At 37.8% G+C, this 18047-nt stretch overlaps 1 protein-coding gene across 1 annotated transcript in view; it reads left to right on the forward strand.

Moving 5' to 3' along the window:
• Positions 1-16651, forward strand: part of TFAM (transcription factor A, mitochondrial) — a 31594-nt gene extending 14943 nt beyond the window's left edge. The window contains exons 6-7 of the mRNA XM_036895041.2: positions 14881-14937; positions 15420-16651. Of these exons, the coding sequence (XP_036750936.1) occupies positions 14881-14937; positions 15420-15557 (195 nt within the window). The 3' untranslated portion in view covers positions 15558-16651. The remainder of the gene's footprint in view (positions 1-14880; positions 14938-15419) is intronic.
• Positions 16652-18047: the final 1396 nt, after the last annotated feature.

The following is an 18047-nucleotide window of genomic DNA, read 5'->3' on the forward strand; positions in this document are numbered from 1 at the left end:
CTATTTTGAGTAACAGTGGGGAGAGTGGGCATCCTTGTCTTCTTTCTGATCTTTGGGGAAAAGCTTTCAGCTTCTCGCTGTTAAGTATAATGTTGGCTGTGGTTTGTCATATATGACCTTTATTAATTTGAGGTACTTGCCCTCTATACACATTTTGTTGAGAGTTTCTATCATGAATGGATGTTGAATTTTGTCGAATGCTTTTTTAGCATCTATGGAGATGATCATGTGGTTCTTGTCCTTTTTTTTTTGATGTGGTGGATGATGTTGATTGATTTTCGAATGTTGTACCATCCTTGCATCCCTGAGATGAATCCCACTTGATCATAGTGCATGATCCTCTTGATGTAATTTTGAATTTGGTTTGCTAATATTTTGTTGAGTATTGTTGCATCTATGTTCATCAGGGATATTGATCTGTAATTTTCTTTTTTGTGGTGTCTTTGCGTGGTTTTGGTATTAGAGTGATGCTGGCTTCATAGAATGAGTTTGGGAATATTCCCTCTTCTGTTTTTTGGAAAACTTTTAAGGAGAATGGGTATTATGTCTTCTCTGTATGTCTGATAAAATTCAGCAGTGAATCCATCTGCTCTGGGGTTTCATTCTTGGGTAGTTTTTTGATTACCGATTCAATTTTGTTGCTGGTAATTGGTCTGTTTAGATTTTCTGTTTTTTCCTTGGTCAGTCTTGGGAGGTTGTATTTTTAGAAAGTTGTCCATTTCTTCTAGGTTATCCAGTTTGTCAGCATATAGATTTTCATAGTATTTTTTAATAATTCTTTGTTTTTCTTTGGTTTCTGTCATGATTTTTCCTTTCTCATTTCTAATTCTGTTGATGTGTGTAGATCCTCTTTATCTGTTAATAAGTCTTGCTAGGGTTTTATCTATTTTGTTTACTTTCTCAAAGAACCAGCTCTTGGTTACATTAATTTTTTCTATTGTTTTATTCTTCTCAATTTTATTTATTTTTTCTGTGATCTTTATTATGTCTCTCCTTCTGTTGACTTTGGGCCTCATTTGTTCTTCTTTTTCCAATTTCAATAATTGTGACTTTAGACTCTGCATTTGGAATTGTTCTTCCTTCTTTAAGTAGGTCTGGATTGCTATATACTTTCCTCTTAGGACTACCTTCACTGTGTCCCACAGAAGTTGGGGCTTTGTGCTGTTGTTTTCATTTGTCTCCATATATTGCTTGATCTCTATTTTAATTTGGTCATCAATCCATTGATTATTTAGGAGCATGTTGTTAAGCCTCCATGTGTTTGTGAGCCTTTTTGTTTTGTTTGCACAATTTATTTCTAGTTTTATACCTTTGTCTTCTGAGAAATTGGTTGGTAGAATTTCAATCTTTCTGAATTTACTGAGGCTCTTTTTGTGGCCTAGTATGTGGTCTATTCTAGAAAATGTTCCATGTGCACTTGAGAAGAATGTGTGCTCTGCTGTTTTTGGGTGTAGAGTTCTGTAGATGTGTATTAGGTCGTTCTGTTCTAGTGTGTTGTTCAGTGCCTCTGTGTCCTTACTTATTTTCTGTCTGGTTGATCTGTCCTTTGGAGTGAGTGGTGTATTGAAGTATCCTAAAATGAATGCATTGCATTCTATTTCCTCCTTTAATTCTGTTAGTATTTGTTTCACATATGTTGATGCTCCTGTATTGTGTGCAAGTATGTTTATAGTATTTATATCCTCTTGTTGGACTGACCCCTTTATCATTATGTAATGTCCTTCTTTATCTCTTGTTACTTTTTTTGTTTTGAAGTCTATTTTGTCTGATACCAGTACTGCAACACCTGCTTTTTTCTCCCTATTGTTTAGTTTACCTGAAATATCTTTTTCCATCCCTTCACTTTTAGTCTGTGTATGTCTTTGGGTGTGAAGTGAGTCTCTTGTAAGCAGCATGTAGCTGGGTCTTGCTTTTTATCTATTGTATTGCTGTGTCTTTTGATTGGTGCATTCAGACCATTTACATTTAGGGTGATTATCAATAGATATGTACTTATTGCCATTGCGGGCTTTGGATTTGTGGTTACCAAAGGTTCAGTGGTAGCTTCTTTACTGTTTAACCGTCTAACTTAACTCACTTATTACACTATTATAAACACAGTCTGGCGATTCTTTATTTCTCTTCCTTTTTCTTCCTCCTCCACTCCTTATATGTTAGGTTTTTCATTCTGTATTCTTTTGTGTTTACCTTGACTGATTTTGTGGATAGCTGATTTTATTTTGCATTTAGTTAGTATTTGGTTGGTCTGCTTTCTTTGCTGTGGCTTTGTTTTCTCTGGGGACATGTGTTTAGCTTTAGGAGCACTTCCATCTAGTGCAGTCCCTTTAAAATACACTGTAGAGATGGTTGGTGGGAGGTAAATTCCCTCAACTTTTGCTTATGTGGGAGTTGTTTAATCCCTGCTTCATATTTAAATGATAATCTTGCTGAATATAGTATTCTTGGTTCAAGGCCATTCTGTTTCATTGCATTGAATATATCATGCCATTCTCTTCTGGCCAGTAGGGTTTCTGCTGAGAAGTCTAATGATATCCTAATGGGTTTTCCTTTGTAGGTGGTCTTTTTTCTCTTTCTGGCTGCTTTTAATACTCTGTCCTTGTCTTTGATCTTTACCATTTTAATTATTATTTGTCTCAGTGTTGTTCTCCTTGGGTCCTTTGTGTTGGGAGGTCTGTGGGCTTCCATAGTCTGAGAGACTTTTTCCTTTCCCATCTTGAAGTTTTCAGCAATTATTTGTTCAAAGACACTTTCTATCCCTTTTTCTCTCTTCTTCTTCTGGTACCCCTGTAATGTGAATATTGTTCCATTTGGATTGGTCACACGGTTCTCTTAATATTCTTTCATTTCTAGAGATCCTTTTATCTTTCTCTGCCTCAGCTTCTCTGTATTCCTCTTCTCCAATTTCTATTGCATTAGCAGTCTTCCACCTCATCCAGTCTGCTGTTAAATCCTTCCATTGTTTGTTTCATTTCTGTTATCTCCCTCCAGAATTCATTCCTTAGCTCTTGCGTATTTCTCTGTAGCTCCATCAGCATAATTATGACGTTTATTTTGAATTATTTTTCAGGAAGATTGGTGCTTTCAGTCTCACCAGGCCCTGTCTCTGGTGTTTGAGGGATTTTGGACTGAACAAGGTTCTTCTACCCTTTCATAGTGATTGAAATTATCGCCAGTGAGTGGAGTGTGTGTTAGCTGGGAGAACAAAGTCCCTTCCTGCTTGCTGGCCACCTTGCCTGTCTGTGCTGCCTGTGCTGGTCAACCCCACACAGTGAGCTGCCTGTGGGTTAATCCCCTCAGCTTCCGTGGGTGGGACGGCCCTTGTGATGGCCTAGGGCAATGGCAGAGGTTTCAGGTGAGTGGTGTGTGTTCTCCCGTGAGAATGGCACCCCTTCATGCTTTCGAGAGTCCACGCCGGTCTCTGCTGCCTGTGCTGGTCAACCACACACAGGGAGCTGCCTCTGGGTTGATACCCTGAGCTGCCATGGACAGGGCAACCCTCGGGATGGCCTAGGGCCCTGGCGGGGTTTGCAAGCAAGCAGCACGTGTTCGCCGCTAGAATAAAGTCCCTTTATGCCTTCCTGACTCAGCACTGGTCTCTGCTGTTTGTGTTGGTCGACTGCAGGCAGGGTGCAGTGTTGGGGTCTGGCCCCGTTAGCCACACGGTGGGAGAAGCCCCTGTGTGTTTGCTGTGGGTGGGGCTGCTCTCCGTTTGCTCCGTAGCAATGGTGGATCAGCAGGTTTGCTTGCAGTGCCAGCAGGGGGGAAAGAACAGCAGGCTGCTTAATGCCTTGAGGGGCTTCCGTGCTGCGTTGTCACCCAGGGGGTTAGGGCACCTGACCTTAAAGTTCCCGGCCTGTTGGGCTGAGTGTGCCAGGATGATTTTGTCCACCTGTTAAACCCTTGTACCTTTAATGCTTTTAAAGCGTCTGCTTTTGTCCCGGGGCAGCTGGTTGTAGGAACATGTTCACAGTCTTAGTCTCGGAATTTGGTTTTCCATTCCTCTAATATCCAGTACACCATGTAATGTGTCTGTGCTCCCGGTGCAGATTACTAGGGATGGTTATTTAGCAGTCCTGTGCTTCCACTCTCTCCCCACTCTGATTCTTTTCCTCCCGCCAGTGAGCTGGGGTTGGGGAAGTGCTTGGGTCCCGCTGGGTCATGGGTTTGTATCTTACCCTTTTCGTGAGATGTTGAGTTCTCGCAGATGTAGATATAGCCTCGCTGAGGTACTGTATCTTCTGGTCACTCTTTTAGGAATACTTGTATTTGCTGTATAGTGAAAGTATATATGGTTTTGGGAGATTTCCATCAACCTACTCACGCTGCCATCTTGAGAATCCAAGAGATCAGTTTCTTGAGTTCTTGAAAATGTCTCACTCTTTGTGTTTGATAGTTTGACGGGTCATAGAATTCTAGGGTGGAAGTCATGTTCTTTCAAAATGTAAAAAATGCTGCTTTCTCTTGTGGCTTCTTGTATTGCTTTTGAGAAGTATAAAGTCATTTTGATGGTTGGTTCTATAAATGTGATCTGATTTGGTGTTTTTCCCCTTCCCTCTTTTTTGCTTTGTGCGGACTCTCTAAGAACTCTTACTTTTATGTGTAGTCTGAAGCAGTCCTCTAGTTTTATCTTTTCAGTTTTTTCTCTCAGCCTCTTTTACTTTTCTTTCTGAGATACTGTATTCATTTTTACTTTATCTCCCTATTTTCAACATGGTACCAGGGGCACCAGCTGATATGTCCAGAGTGACTCTCTTTTCCACTTTCGAGAGGATAAATCCTAGAATCTGCCTATGGTGGGACTTTAACCTCTTTTTGAACACATTTTCAGTCAAGCCTGTTTTTAGCCTGTCCTTCACCTGTAATGTATAGTTATCTGGTTTTGCCAATTCCTGAGACACTTGGGAATTCTGCATTGTGAATCCATTTACTTTTTTGGCTTTCCCCCCTGCCAGTTAGGGAATTAGCTTTCTTGGGTTAGGTAAGTCAGTTACCATGGCTCCATCTGTTTTTCAGTTTCTAAAATTTTGTGTTGGTAGTGCCCTTCCTGGTTGCTTTGTCTATGTAGATATTTAAGGCATAAGTGCAAAAGAGGAGTATTTTGTATTCTTTATTTTAAAATAAACAACAGAAGCTTATTGCTTACAGTTAAGGAGGTTTGGGAGGTTCCAAGACCAAGGTACCATCACAGTCACCTGTTGGTGGGGAGGGGGCCTCTTCCTTGGTTCGTAGCTGGCACTTTACTGTGTCCTCATGTGGTGGAAGGGCTTGTTTAATGGGGTTTTAGAAAGGAGCCAAAGTAAACATTTTTCATCCTTTCAATTTTTTTTAATGAATTATTTTGGTGAGTGACCAGATTATGTGTGCAACTTAATAAATTATTGTTCAACTCAATGAATATGAAACTTTATGGATTAAAGATAGGTTATGAAATAATTTGGAGCATTAAAGCAATTCTTTCCAGAACTAAGAGAGCAGTTATTTAGTGAATAATTATCTCTGAATATATTAAATGTGTTTATCAAGGTAAGTTTAAAATGTTCAAAACAATGGTTATGTAGTCTCAGATACTATTTGGTGCTTCTATTTTTGTTGATAGGAAAATAAAACTCAGTCAAAGTTCTAGTCAGACAGAGTTCATTATTCTCACTCAGCTCCTTCTCAAAATCACTGATGATCCTTTTAGTTTTGGGCAGATAACTTTTCACACCATATCACTCTCCTTCACACTCTCGTCCTACCCCTCTGTTTCCACCTCTGCTTCTCATTTTCCACCCACCCAATTTTCCCTTCAATTTCTTCTCGCTGGTACAACAGCACAGGCTGGGTGAGGTGTTCTCACTGTCCTCTCTGCCTCTCCTCCAGTGATGGGTTCCTTGCATCCCTTTAATTTTTTTTGCTTTACTTATTTTCTTCTTTTAAATTATTTTTATTTTGGTATCATTAATCTACAATTACATGAGGAACATTATGTTTATTAGACTCCCCCCATCACCAAGCCCCGCCACAAACCCCATTACAGTCACTGTCCATCAGCATAGTAAGATGCTGAAGAATCACTACTTGTCTTCTCTGTGTTGCACAGCCCTCCCTGTGCCCACCCCCCACATTATACATACTAATCATAATGCCCCCTTTCTTTTTTACCCCCTTTTTCCCTCCCTTCCCACCAATACTCCCCACTCCTTTGCCCTTTGGTAACTGTTAGTCCATTCTTGGGTTCTGTGAGTCTGCTGCTCTTCTGTTCCTTCAGTTTTTTCTTTGTTCTTATACTCCACATATGAGTGAAATCATTTGGTACTTGTCTTTCTCTGCCTGGCTTATTTCATTGAGCATAATACCCTGTAGCTCCTCCCATGTTATGGCAAATGGTAGCATTTGTTTTTGTCTTATGGCTGAATAATATTCCATTGTGTATATATACCACATTTTCTTTATCCATTCATCTACTGATGGACACTTAGGTTGCTTCCATTTCTTGGCTATTATGCTGTGATAAACATAGGGGTGCATCTGTCTTTTGCAAGCTGGGCTGCTGCATTCTTGGGGTAAATTCCTTGAAATGGAATTCCTGGATCAAATGGTATTTCTATTTTGAGCTTTTTGAGGAATCTCCATACAGCTTTCCACAATGGTTGAACTAGTTTACATTTGCCCCAGCAGTGTAGGAGGGTTTCCCCTGTCTCCACAACCTCGCCGACATTTGTTGTTGTTTGTCTTTTGGATGGTGGCAATTGTTATTGGTGTGAGGTGATATCTCATTGTGGTTTTAATTTGCATTTCTCTGATGATTAGCAATGTGGAGCATCTTTTCATGTGTCTGTTGGCCATCTGAATATCTTCTTTGGCGAAGTGTCTGTTCAGCTCCTCTGCCCATTTTTTAATTGGATTACTTGCTTTTTGTTTGTTGAGGTGCGTGAGCTCTTTATATATTTTGGGTGTCAAGCCTTTATCAGATCTGTCATTTATGAATATATTTTCCCGTACTGTAGGATACCTTTTTGTTCACTTGGTGGTGTCCTTTGCTGTACAAAAGCTTTTCAGCTTGATATAGTCCCACTTATTCATTTTTGCTTTTGCCCTTGCCCGGGGAGATATGTTCATGAAGAGGTCGCTCATGTTTATGTCCAAGAGATTTTTGCCTATGTTTTTTTCTAAGAGTTTTATGGTTTCATGACTTACATTCAGGTCTTTAGTCCCTTTTGAATTTACTTTTGTGTATGGGGTTAGACAATGATCCAGTTTCATTCTTTTACATGTAACTGTCCAGTTTTGCCAGTTCTGTTTGCGTTAATGTCTGGAGTCTCTATTCTGTTTCACTGGACTGTGGGTCTGTTCTTGTGTCAGTACCAAATTGTCTTGCTTACTATGGCTTTGTAGTAGAGCTTGAAGTTGGGAAGCAAGATCCGTGCACACACACCACCAACTTTATTCTTCCTTCTCTGGATTGCTTTGGCTATTTGGGTCTTTGGTGTTTCCATATGAATTTTAGAACTATTAGTTCCAGTTCGTTGAAGAATGCTCTTGGTATTTTGATAAGGATTGCATTGAATTTGTAGATTCCTTTAGGCAGGATGGCCATTTTGACAATATTAATTTTTCCTAGCCAAGAGCATGGGATGAGTTTCTGTTTGTTAGTGTTGTCTTTAATTTCTCTTAAGAGTGTCTTACAGTTTTTAGGGTATAGGTCTTTCACTTCCTTGGTTAGGTTTATTCCTAGGTATTTTATTCTTTTTCATGCAATTGTGAATGGAATTGTTTTCCTGATTTCTCTTTCTGCTAGTTCATCGTTAGTGTATAGGAAAACAACAGATTTCTGTTTATTAATTTGTATCCTGCAACTTTGCTGAATTCCCATATTAGTTCTAGTAGTTTTGGAGTGGAGTCTTTAGGGTTTTTATGTACAATATCATGTCACCTGCAAATAGTGACAGTTTGACTTCTTTACCAATCTGGATGCCTTTGATTTCTGTGTGTTTTCTGATTGTTGTGGCTAGGACCTCCAGTACTATGTTGAATAACAGTGGGGAGAGTAGGCATCCCTGTCTTGTTCCTGATCTTCGAGGAAAAGCTTTCAGCTTCTCACTGTTAAGTATGATGTTGGCTGTGGGTCTGTGTTATATGGCCTTTATCAAGTTAAGGTACTTGCCCTCGTACCCATTTTGTTGAGAGTTTTTATCATGAATGGATGTTGAACTTTGTCAAATGCTTTTTCAGCATCTATGGAGATGATCATGTGGTTTTTGTCCTTTTTTTGTTTATGTGGTGGATGATGTTGATGGATTTTCGAATGTTGTACCATCCTTGCGTCCCTGAGATGAATTCCACTAGGTCATGGTGTATTATCCTTTTGATGTATTTTTGAATTTGGTTTGCTAATAGTTTGTTGAGTATTTTTGCATCTTTGTTCATCATGGATATTGGTTTGTAATTTTCTTTTTTGGTGGGGTCTTGGCCTGGTTTTGGTATTAGGGTGATGCTGACTTCATAGAATGAGTTTGGAAGTATTCCCTCCTCTTCTATTTTTTGGAAATATTTAAGGAGAATGGATATTACGTCTTCTCTGTATGTCTGATAAAATTCCGAGGTAAATCCATCTGGCCCGGGGGTTTTGCTCTTGGGTAGTTTTTTTTTTTTTGTTAGATAATTATTTTTTATTGAAGGGTAGTTGACGCACAGTATTACATTACATTAGTTTCAAGTGTACAACACAGTAATTCAACATTTATATACATGATAATTCTAGGTACCAGCTATCACCATACCAAGCTGTTACAATATTTTGACTATATTCCTTATGCTATACATTACATCCCGGTTACTTATTTATTTTACCATTGAAAGTGTGTACTTTTTTTTGTTTTGTTTTCTTTTGTTTTGTTTTGTTTGTGAGGGCATCTCTCATATTTATTGATCAAATGGTTGTTAACAACAATAAAATTTTGTATAGGGGAGTCAATGCTCAATGCACAATCATTAATCCACCCCAAGCCTAATTTTCATCAGTCTCCAGTCTTCTGAGGCGTAACAAACAAATTCTTACATGGAGAACAAATTCTTACATAGTGAATAAGTTACATGGTGAACAGTACAAGGGCAGTCATCACAGAAACTTTCGGTTTTGCTCATGCATTATGAACTATAAACAGTCAGTTCAAATATGAATACTCATTTGATTTTTATACTTGATTTATATGTGGATACCACATTTCTCTCTTTATTATTATTATTTTCAATAAAATGCTGAAGTGGTAGGTAGATACAAGATAAAGGTAGAAAACATAGTTTAGTGTTGTAAGAGAGCAAATGTAGATGATCAGGTGTGTGCCTGTAGACTATGTGTTAATCCAAGCTAGGCAAGGGCAATAAAACATCCACGTATGCAGAAGATTTCTCTCAGAACAGGGGGGTGAGGTTCTAAGCCTCACCTCTGTTGATCCCCAATTTCTCACCTGATGATCCCCCTGCGACTGTGCCTGTCTTAGTTTGTTCCTCCCTTGAGGAATCTTACCCGTCTCTGGCTAAGCAGTCATCTTCCGGGGCCATACAGGGAAATGTAAAGTTGGTAAGTGAGAGAGAAGCCTTATTGTTTGAAATGGTTAGCTTTTTACTTCTTTGCATATTTATGCCCTGTAGCTTCTATGCCCAGCATTTGTCTTGAGGTATCTTTACCACTTGGAAGAATTATGATACTCGGTAAATTTGATATGAGGCACAAATTCTATTTAAGGGTTGTAATTAGGAAGGAAGAAGAAAAGCTATAGAAGTAGCAGGCAGAAGAAAACATGGGAAGATTGATTATTCCTTTGCCATATCTTCTTGTCTTGGGTAGTTTTTGATTACCGATTCAATTTTGTTGCTGGTAATTGGTCTGTTTAGAATTTCTGTTTCTTCCTTGGTCAGTCTTGGAAGGTTGTATTTTTCTAGGAAGTTGTCCATTTCTTCTACGTTTTCCAATTTGTTAGCATATAGATTCTCAGTATTCTCTAATGATTCTTTGTATTTCTGTGGGGTCCATCGCGATTTTTCCGTTCTCGTTTCTGATTCTGTTGGTGTGTATATATTCTTTTTCTCTGAATATGTCTGGCTAGGGTTTTATCTATTTTGTTTATTTTCTTAATGAACCAGCTCTTGGTTTTGTTGATTTTTTTGATAATGTTTTCTTCTTCTCAATTTTATTTATTTCTTCTGTGATCTTTATTACATCCCTCCTTCTGACTTTGGGCCTCATTTGTTCTTCTTTTTACGATTTCAATAATTGTGACTTCAGACTATTCATTTGGAATTGTTCTTCCTTCTTTAAGTAGGCCTGGATTGCTATATACTTCCCTCTTAGAAATTCCTTCGCTGTGTCCCACAGAAGTTGCGGCTTTGTGTTGTTGTTGTCATTTGTCTCCATATATTGCTTGATCTCTATTTTAATTTGGTTATTGATCCGTTGATTATTTACGAGCATATTGTTAAATCTCCATGTGTTTGTGAGCCTTTTTGTTTTGTTTGCACAATTTATTTCTAGTTTTATACCTTTGTCTTCTGAGAAATTGGTTGGTAGAATTTCAATCTTTCTGAATTTACTGAGGCTCTTTTTGTGGCCTAGTATGTGGTCTATTCTAGAAAATGTTCCATGTGCACTTGAGAAGAATGTGTGCTCTGTTGTTTTTGGGTGTAGAGTTCTGTAGATGTGTATTAGGTCGTTCTGTTCTAGTGTGTTGTTCAGTGCCTCTGTGTCCTTACTTATTTTCTGTCTGGTTGATCTGTCCTTTGGAGTGAGTGGTGTATTGAAGTATCCTAAAATGAATGCATTGCATTCTATTTCCTCCTTTAATTCTGTTAGTATTTGTTTCACATATGTTGATGCTCCTGTATTGTGTGCAAGTATGTTTATAGAATTTATATCCTCTTGTTGGACTGACCTCTTTATCATTATGTAATGTCCTTCTTTATCTCTTGTTACTTTTTTTGTTTTGAAGTCTATTTTGTCTGATACAAGTACTGCAACACCTGCTTTTTTCTCCCTATTGCTTGCATGAAATATCTTTCTCCATTCCTTCACTTTTAGTCTGTGTGTATCTTTGGGTTTGATGTGGGTCTCTTGTAAGCAGCATATAGATAGATGGGTCTTGCCATTTTATCCATTCTGTTACTCTGTGTCTTTTAATTGGTGCATTCAGTCCATTTACATTTAGGGTGATTTTTGATGAAATGTACTTACTGCCATTGCAGGCGTTAGATTCGTGATTACCAAAGGTTCAAGGGTAGCTTCTTTACTATCTAACAAACGTAACTCGCTTATTAAGCTATTATAAAAACAGTCTGAGGATTCTTTATTTCTCTCCCTTATTCCTCTTCCTCCATTCTTTATATGTTAGGTGTTTTATTCTTTACTCTTTTGTGTTTGCTTTGACTGCTTTTGTGAGTAGTTGATTTTATTTTTTGCCTTTAGTTAGTATTTTGTTGGTCTGCTTTCCTTGGTGTGATTTTATTTTCTCTGGTGACATCTATTTAGCCTTAGAAGTGCTCCCATCTAGAGCAGTTCCTTTAAAATATCCTGTAGAGGTGGTTTGTGGGAGGCATATTCCCTCAGCTTTTGCTTGTCTGGGAATTGTTTCATCCCTCTTTCATATTTAAATGATAACTGTGCTGGATACAGTATCCTTGGTTCAAGGCCCTTCTGTTTCATTGCATTAACTATATCATGCCATTCTCTTCTGGCCTGTAAGGTTCTGTTGAGAAGTCTGATGATAGTCTGATGGGTTTTCCTTTGTAGGTGACCTTTTTTCTCTCTCTGGCTGCCTTTAATATTCTGTCCTTATCCTTGATCTTTGCCATTTCAATTATTATGTGTCTTGGTGTTATCCGCCTTGGGTCCCTTGTGTTGGGAGATCTGTGGGCTTCCGTTTTCTTAGAGACTATTATTTTCTCCCCCAGTTTGGGAAAGTTTTCAGCAATTATTTCTTCAAAGACACTGTCTATCCCTTTTTCTCTCTCTTCTTCTTGTACCCCTATAATGTGAATATTGTTCCGTTTGGCTTGGTCATACAGTCCTCTTAATCTTTCATTCCTGGATATCCTTTTATCTCTCTCTGCCTCAGCTTCTCTCTGTTCCTGTTCTCTGATCTCTGTTCCATTAACGGCCTCTTGTACCTCATCCAGCCTGCTCTTACGTCCTTCCAGAGATTGTTTTATTTCTGTATTCTCCCTCCTAACTTGATCCTTTAGCTGTTGCATATTTCTTTGCAGGTCCATCAGCATGGATATGACCTTTCTTTTGAATTCTTTTTCAGGAATATTTGTTAAATCTGTCTCCCCAGGCTCCCTCTCGGGGGTTGTCTGGGTAATTCTGGACTGGATCAAATACTTCTGCCTTTTCATGGTGATAGAAGTAGTCGTAGGCAGTTGGTGCATGTGTCAGCTGGGAGATCAGTGCCCCTTCCTGCGTCTTGCCATTCTCTGCTGCCTGTGCCAGTTACCTGCACACGGGGAGCAGCTTCCGGTTTTGTTTTCTGAGTCGCTGTGGGCGGGTCAACTGTCAGGGCAGCCCAGAGCCCCGCAGGGAGAGGCAGGCGTGCTGAATGTGCTCTCCTGCGAGAATGGTGACCCTTTGCGCCCTGTCCCAGCTTCCTGTGTCTGTGTCAGGCTGCCCCATGCCAGCTGGGCCTCTGAGTTTGGCCTGGGTGGCTGCGGAAGAGGTTCTGGGCAGCTGGTGTGATTACGGCTGCTATCAGGCTGCTCCCTTTCTGTGGCGGGGCCATGCGGGAGGGTGAATGGACTGGAGGCTGTTTATCACCGTGCAGGGCTTCAGTGCTGCGTTGCCTCCTGGGGGCTGGGGCGTCTGAAATTTCCGAGGATTCACAGCTGCTAGGCTGAGTGTTTTGGGACGGTTCCGTCCAGCTGTGAAGCCCCTGTCCCTTTAAGGCTTTCAAAAAACACTCGCTTTTCTTTTGTCCCAGGGGCGCTGGCTGCGGGGACCCTCTTGCAGGTTTTACTGTTCCATTTCCTTAATATCTAGCACACCATGCATTGTGTGTCTGTGCTCCCAGTGCAGATGAGTAAGACTGGGTATTTAGCTGTCCTGGGTTCCCACTCCCTCCCCGCTCTGTCTCCTTTTCTCCTGCCAGTGGGCTGGGGTGGGGGGAGTGCTTGGGTCCTGCCGGACTGCAGCATGTATCTTACCCCCCTTGGTGAGGTGCTGAGTTCTCACAGATGTAGATGTAGTCTTACTGTTGTACTGTATCTTCTGGCCTCTCTTTTTGGAATAGTTGTATTTGTTGTATTTTCAAAAATACATATGGTTTGGGGAGATTTCTGCTGCCCTACTTATGCCGCCATCTTGGCTCCTCCTCTATTTTGCATCCCTTTAATTTTATAGCTAAAGAACCAAGCCTAGGGAGGTAATATAACTTCTTCCCAGTCACATAATTCGGTTCATCTAAGTAGATTTATGTACTGGTTGTGTTTGTTCCCAGAACTACACCTGAACATATGGGCACAAATTTTAGAATAAAACATTAAGCTGTTGGGAAAAAAATAAAATACTTAATATTTGAAATTAGGTTTATGATAGAATGTAGATTATACTTGAATGTTAATATTTCTGAGTCAAAAAAGATAATGTGCACAGCAAAGGAAATGAAAAAAATGAAAAAGCATCCTACTGAATGGGAGAACATGTTTGCATATCATATGTCTGATAAGGGTGATACAAAGAACTCATATAAACTCAGTAGCAGCAAAATATCTGATAAAAAATGGGCAGAGGCACTGAATAGACATTTTTCCAAAGAAGACATACAAATGGCTAACAGTACAATGAAAAGCTCAACATCGTTAACTATCAGAGAAATGGAAATTAAAACGATAATGTGATATCACCACACACATACAAGAATGGCTGTTACCAAAAAGACAAGAAAGAAGTGTTGCTGAAGATACAGAGAAAAAGAAACGCTTGTGCATTATAGACGGGAATGTAAATTGCTGTAGCCACTATGGAAAACAATATGGAGGTTCCTCAAAAAATTAAAGATAGAATACCATACAATTCAACAATTCTAATTCTTGTTATTTATCCAGTGAAAATGGAAAAAGCTGTAAAAGTATATGCACCGCCATATTCATTGCAGCATTAAGCGATTCAAGTGTCCATCAGTGGATGAATCTATAAAGAATATACACACACACACATGATGGAATATTATTCAGCTATAAAAAGAAAGAAAATTTTGCATTTGTGACAGCCAATCCATTTGTGAATGGACCTGGAAATAAGTCAGACAGAGAAAGAAAATGCTGTATGAACTCTCTTATATGTGGAAATCTAAAAACAACAACCGAGAATGAATTGGTTGTTGCCAGAGGAGGGGTTGGAAGAGTGGGCAAAATGGATTAAGGGGAGCAAAAGGAACAAACCAAGTTATAAAATAATCAGGTGCTGGGGATATAATGTGCAGCGTGGTGACTATCGCTAATAATAATGTAATACATAGTTGAAAGTTGCTAAGAGCAGATCTTAAAAGTTCTCAACAAAAGAAAAATTTTTTTTAACTATGGTAATGGATGTTAACTATTAACTAGACTTACTGTGATGATCTTTCCTAGTATATACAAATACTGAATCATTATGTTGTACAGCTGAAACTAGTAACTTGTATGTCAATTATATCTCAATAGAAAAGATTAATATCTTCATTTTTGTACTTTTTAACAGTTTAATAGCTTTTACTTAGAAAAGATAAGAATTGATAAGACTTTGCCTATGATTCTTGATACTTGAGCTTTTGTCATTGCAATAACAAAGAAAATTTAATAATAAAAGGGTAATAAAAAAAGTCTTTAATCGCTGAAGTCTTTATATCTGGTACTTATATGTATGTTGTTTTTTAGGTAAAGATGAAGATTGTAAATGAAAACTGGAAAAATCTCCCTAGTTCTCAAAAGCAAGTAAGTAGTGTAGTTTTAGTGTTTGTAGAGCTAGTTAGAATATCTGTGAAAGAATAATTGCAGCAAGGCTTTTAATTCATGGGAAAGTAACTTTATATTACCAATAACACAGTTAAAATACTTAAAAATTATTTTTATATTCTTAGAACCAATTTCGCTTCTTTTGGTAGCTTTTGACTACAAATCAAATTGTTATTTAAAATAATGTCACTCATAACTTGAATATCTACTGTATCCAGTGGTCATACACTGCCTCTGCTCCTTTCCTGCATCTCAAGCCTTGAAACTGTAACTCCATTAATGCTTACAAAATCTTTATCTCTTACCTTTTTCTAATCTTTCATCTCATAAAAACATTCCTTTTCATTCCTCCTCAATACATTTTAAATAGTAAGACGATTTCTTGAGTAAATATGGAAGCATTCCAGAAATTAATTGCAAAGCCTCAAAGAAATCATTTTAACAATTACACTTTTTCTTAGGTATATGTTCAACTTGCTAAAGATGATAAAATTCGTTATGATAATGAAATGAAATCTTGGGAAGGACAAATGGCTGAAGTTGGACGAGATGATCTTGTGCGTCGCTCAGCAAAATTCAAAGAAAACACTGGCCACTAAGGAATGTTAAAGTAGAAGATTGAGTTACTTTGACAATGGATAGACACAAGAAAGCAATTAAGTCTCAATATTTGAAGCTGTTGTAAAACTAGGATAAATTTGGTAAACATTTTATATTTAACTCCTTTTTTTTTAGCTCATGGACTTACGCCACTTTAGTACATTTTGTATTAGTATCATGCTTTAGAAAACCCAAACAGGTAAAAAAAAGGTCATGCAGAATTTATGTTGTGTTTAAGAACTATTGAGGATCAATATAATCCATGAAATGTAGTAGAGAATCATTTTACCTTTGATAAAGGTAAATCAGACTGTGAAGTTTTATTATACTTGATGACTATGGAAAAAGTATTCTTGTTTCCTTATGCTATGGAGTCAGGAGTTTTCTATTCAAAAGTGTTCCAAGTTGTAGAAACCAGAGTGTTCTATGGTATAATCATGTAGTTTTTTAAGAGCAGTGAGTGCTCACTTAGGTAAATTCCAAATTTATATTATATTCAGAGTTGATGGTTGTACATGTAAGGGATTACTGATTTCTTCTGCCACTTTTTATAAAAGGCATGGAAAGATTTACAAACCTTTTCCTAATTTTTTTTTCCCTAAAGTAAAAACTAAGAAATTATGTACCAAATCTATGCATATTGTTTCATAGTGCATGGAATAAAATTTTAAATCTTTTCTAATTATATGTTATAAGGTAGAACATTCATTTTACAGCTTTTTTGGTTTTTTTCCTTCTTTTTTAAGTAGGGATTTTTATCCTGAATTATTTTCTCATTCTCATCTAAGTGCATTTATCCAGTAAGTAGAGAACTTGTCTGGTCTAAGTTTTAAAATGAGGGATCTAGCAAACAAAAAGTCTCCAAAGTCTCTAGACTTGGAATCTGTGAGTTTTAAACATTTTCCTGATGTAAAGGTGTATATAAGGGATAGCTAACAGTGGCTCATGGGCCAAAGCTCACTGCTTGCTTTTAATGGCCTCTGAACTGAGAATTGTGTTTATAATTTTAAATGGTTAGAAGAATATTTCAAGACACATGAAAATTAATAGGAAATTCAGTGTCCAAAAATAAAATTTTACTGGTATATAGCCATACTCATTCTTTTACTTATTGTTCATGGTTGCTTTTGTGCAATAATGACAGGATTGAGTAGTTGCTATAGAGATTATAGCCTGCCCAACCTAAAATATTGCTCTCTGACCCTTACAGAAAAAGTTTGCCATCCCATGGTCTACAGTATAGTGTACTGTGACAAGTGTTCCAAAGTATTAATGTTTGCGGATAGGCTTTTTAAAAAACTGTTTCAGAGATTCTTATTTTAGAATCTTTGTTAGCATTGTCTTAAGAGGAAAGAGGTCAAATCACTAAAGAGGTTAACCAAACTGTTGTCCCATAGTGTTAGCCAGGAAAATAATCCTTAGTTTCAAATTATGTTGCAGTATAATAAAAAAGATTCATATAGTGTGGAATGAGATTCTCTTAAATTATTTACTATGGCTTGGTAAAATGAACCTTTAAAGTTTTCCAGTTAGCACATAATACAAAAGTCTTATCATCTTTTAAGCATTTGCCTTATCTTCTTAGGAGAGTCAAGCAAAGGTTTTCAAAATCCGCCTCACCTTTTTGGGAAGGATCTTTCACCATCAGTTACAGGAATATGATAACTCAAAATTTGTATATACTTAATATTATGTAAAATGTTTAGAAATTGTAGATTCTAGATTTCCAGCAAAAGTTTGAATATTTTTGTTCTTTGTGGGTAGAAATACCTAAAAGTCATGAATTGATGGCTTGTTACATACTGAACTTGGCAAAGGTAGGGACTGAAGAGAAAAGTATAATTTAAGAGAAGGAATAAGATCTGAATATATAAGGATGGGTGTTTCAAACAATTTCCCCTCTTGTTACGAATACAGGGCAAGGTCTGCTATTAGATAAAAAGGTATCTGAGGCGAGAGTTACTTTGGGGAAGAGAGGCAGGGAAGAAGAGACGTGTAGTGTCGTCTGTCGTAGTCTTTTCAGTTGGCTTTCCGGGAGAGAATTAGCCCTAGTTCTGTCTAATCTAGAATCATACTGATGATGTACCATCCCTGGGCTCATGTGAAGCACATATCATACATAGTATTTCAGAACAAAAATAGAGAGCAACATCTTTGCAATTACTTTCTTCTGAGCTCTTTTAGGATTTAAGTACTTTTTACTGAGCACATTCAAATCATATCTTTGCAAATATATTAGGAAGTTCCATGTCTACTAAGTTATCAAATATTTACAACTTAATATCAGGGAAAGAGTATGTGAGAAAAAAACTGAACTGACAAAGGTAGCAAAAAGAGCTAGAGCAAAATCATTTCATAATGTTGAATCATTTCTTTGTTAATGCTTTAAATACTAGGATAATCTGGTTCTACACTTTTCTTAATAAACTTCAGTACATGTTGAATACTGGCATGCCGTAACCAAATGCTATCCTGTTTAACAATACAGA

Source organism: Manis pentadactyla, chromosome 8 (genome assembly GCF_030020395.1).
Source record: "Manis pentadactyla isolate mManPen7 chromosome 8, mManPen7.hap1, whole genome shotgun sequence".
Taxonomy (NCBI): domain Eukaryota; kingdom Metazoa; phylum Chordata; class Mammalia; order Pholidota; family Manidae; genus Manis; species Manis pentadactyla.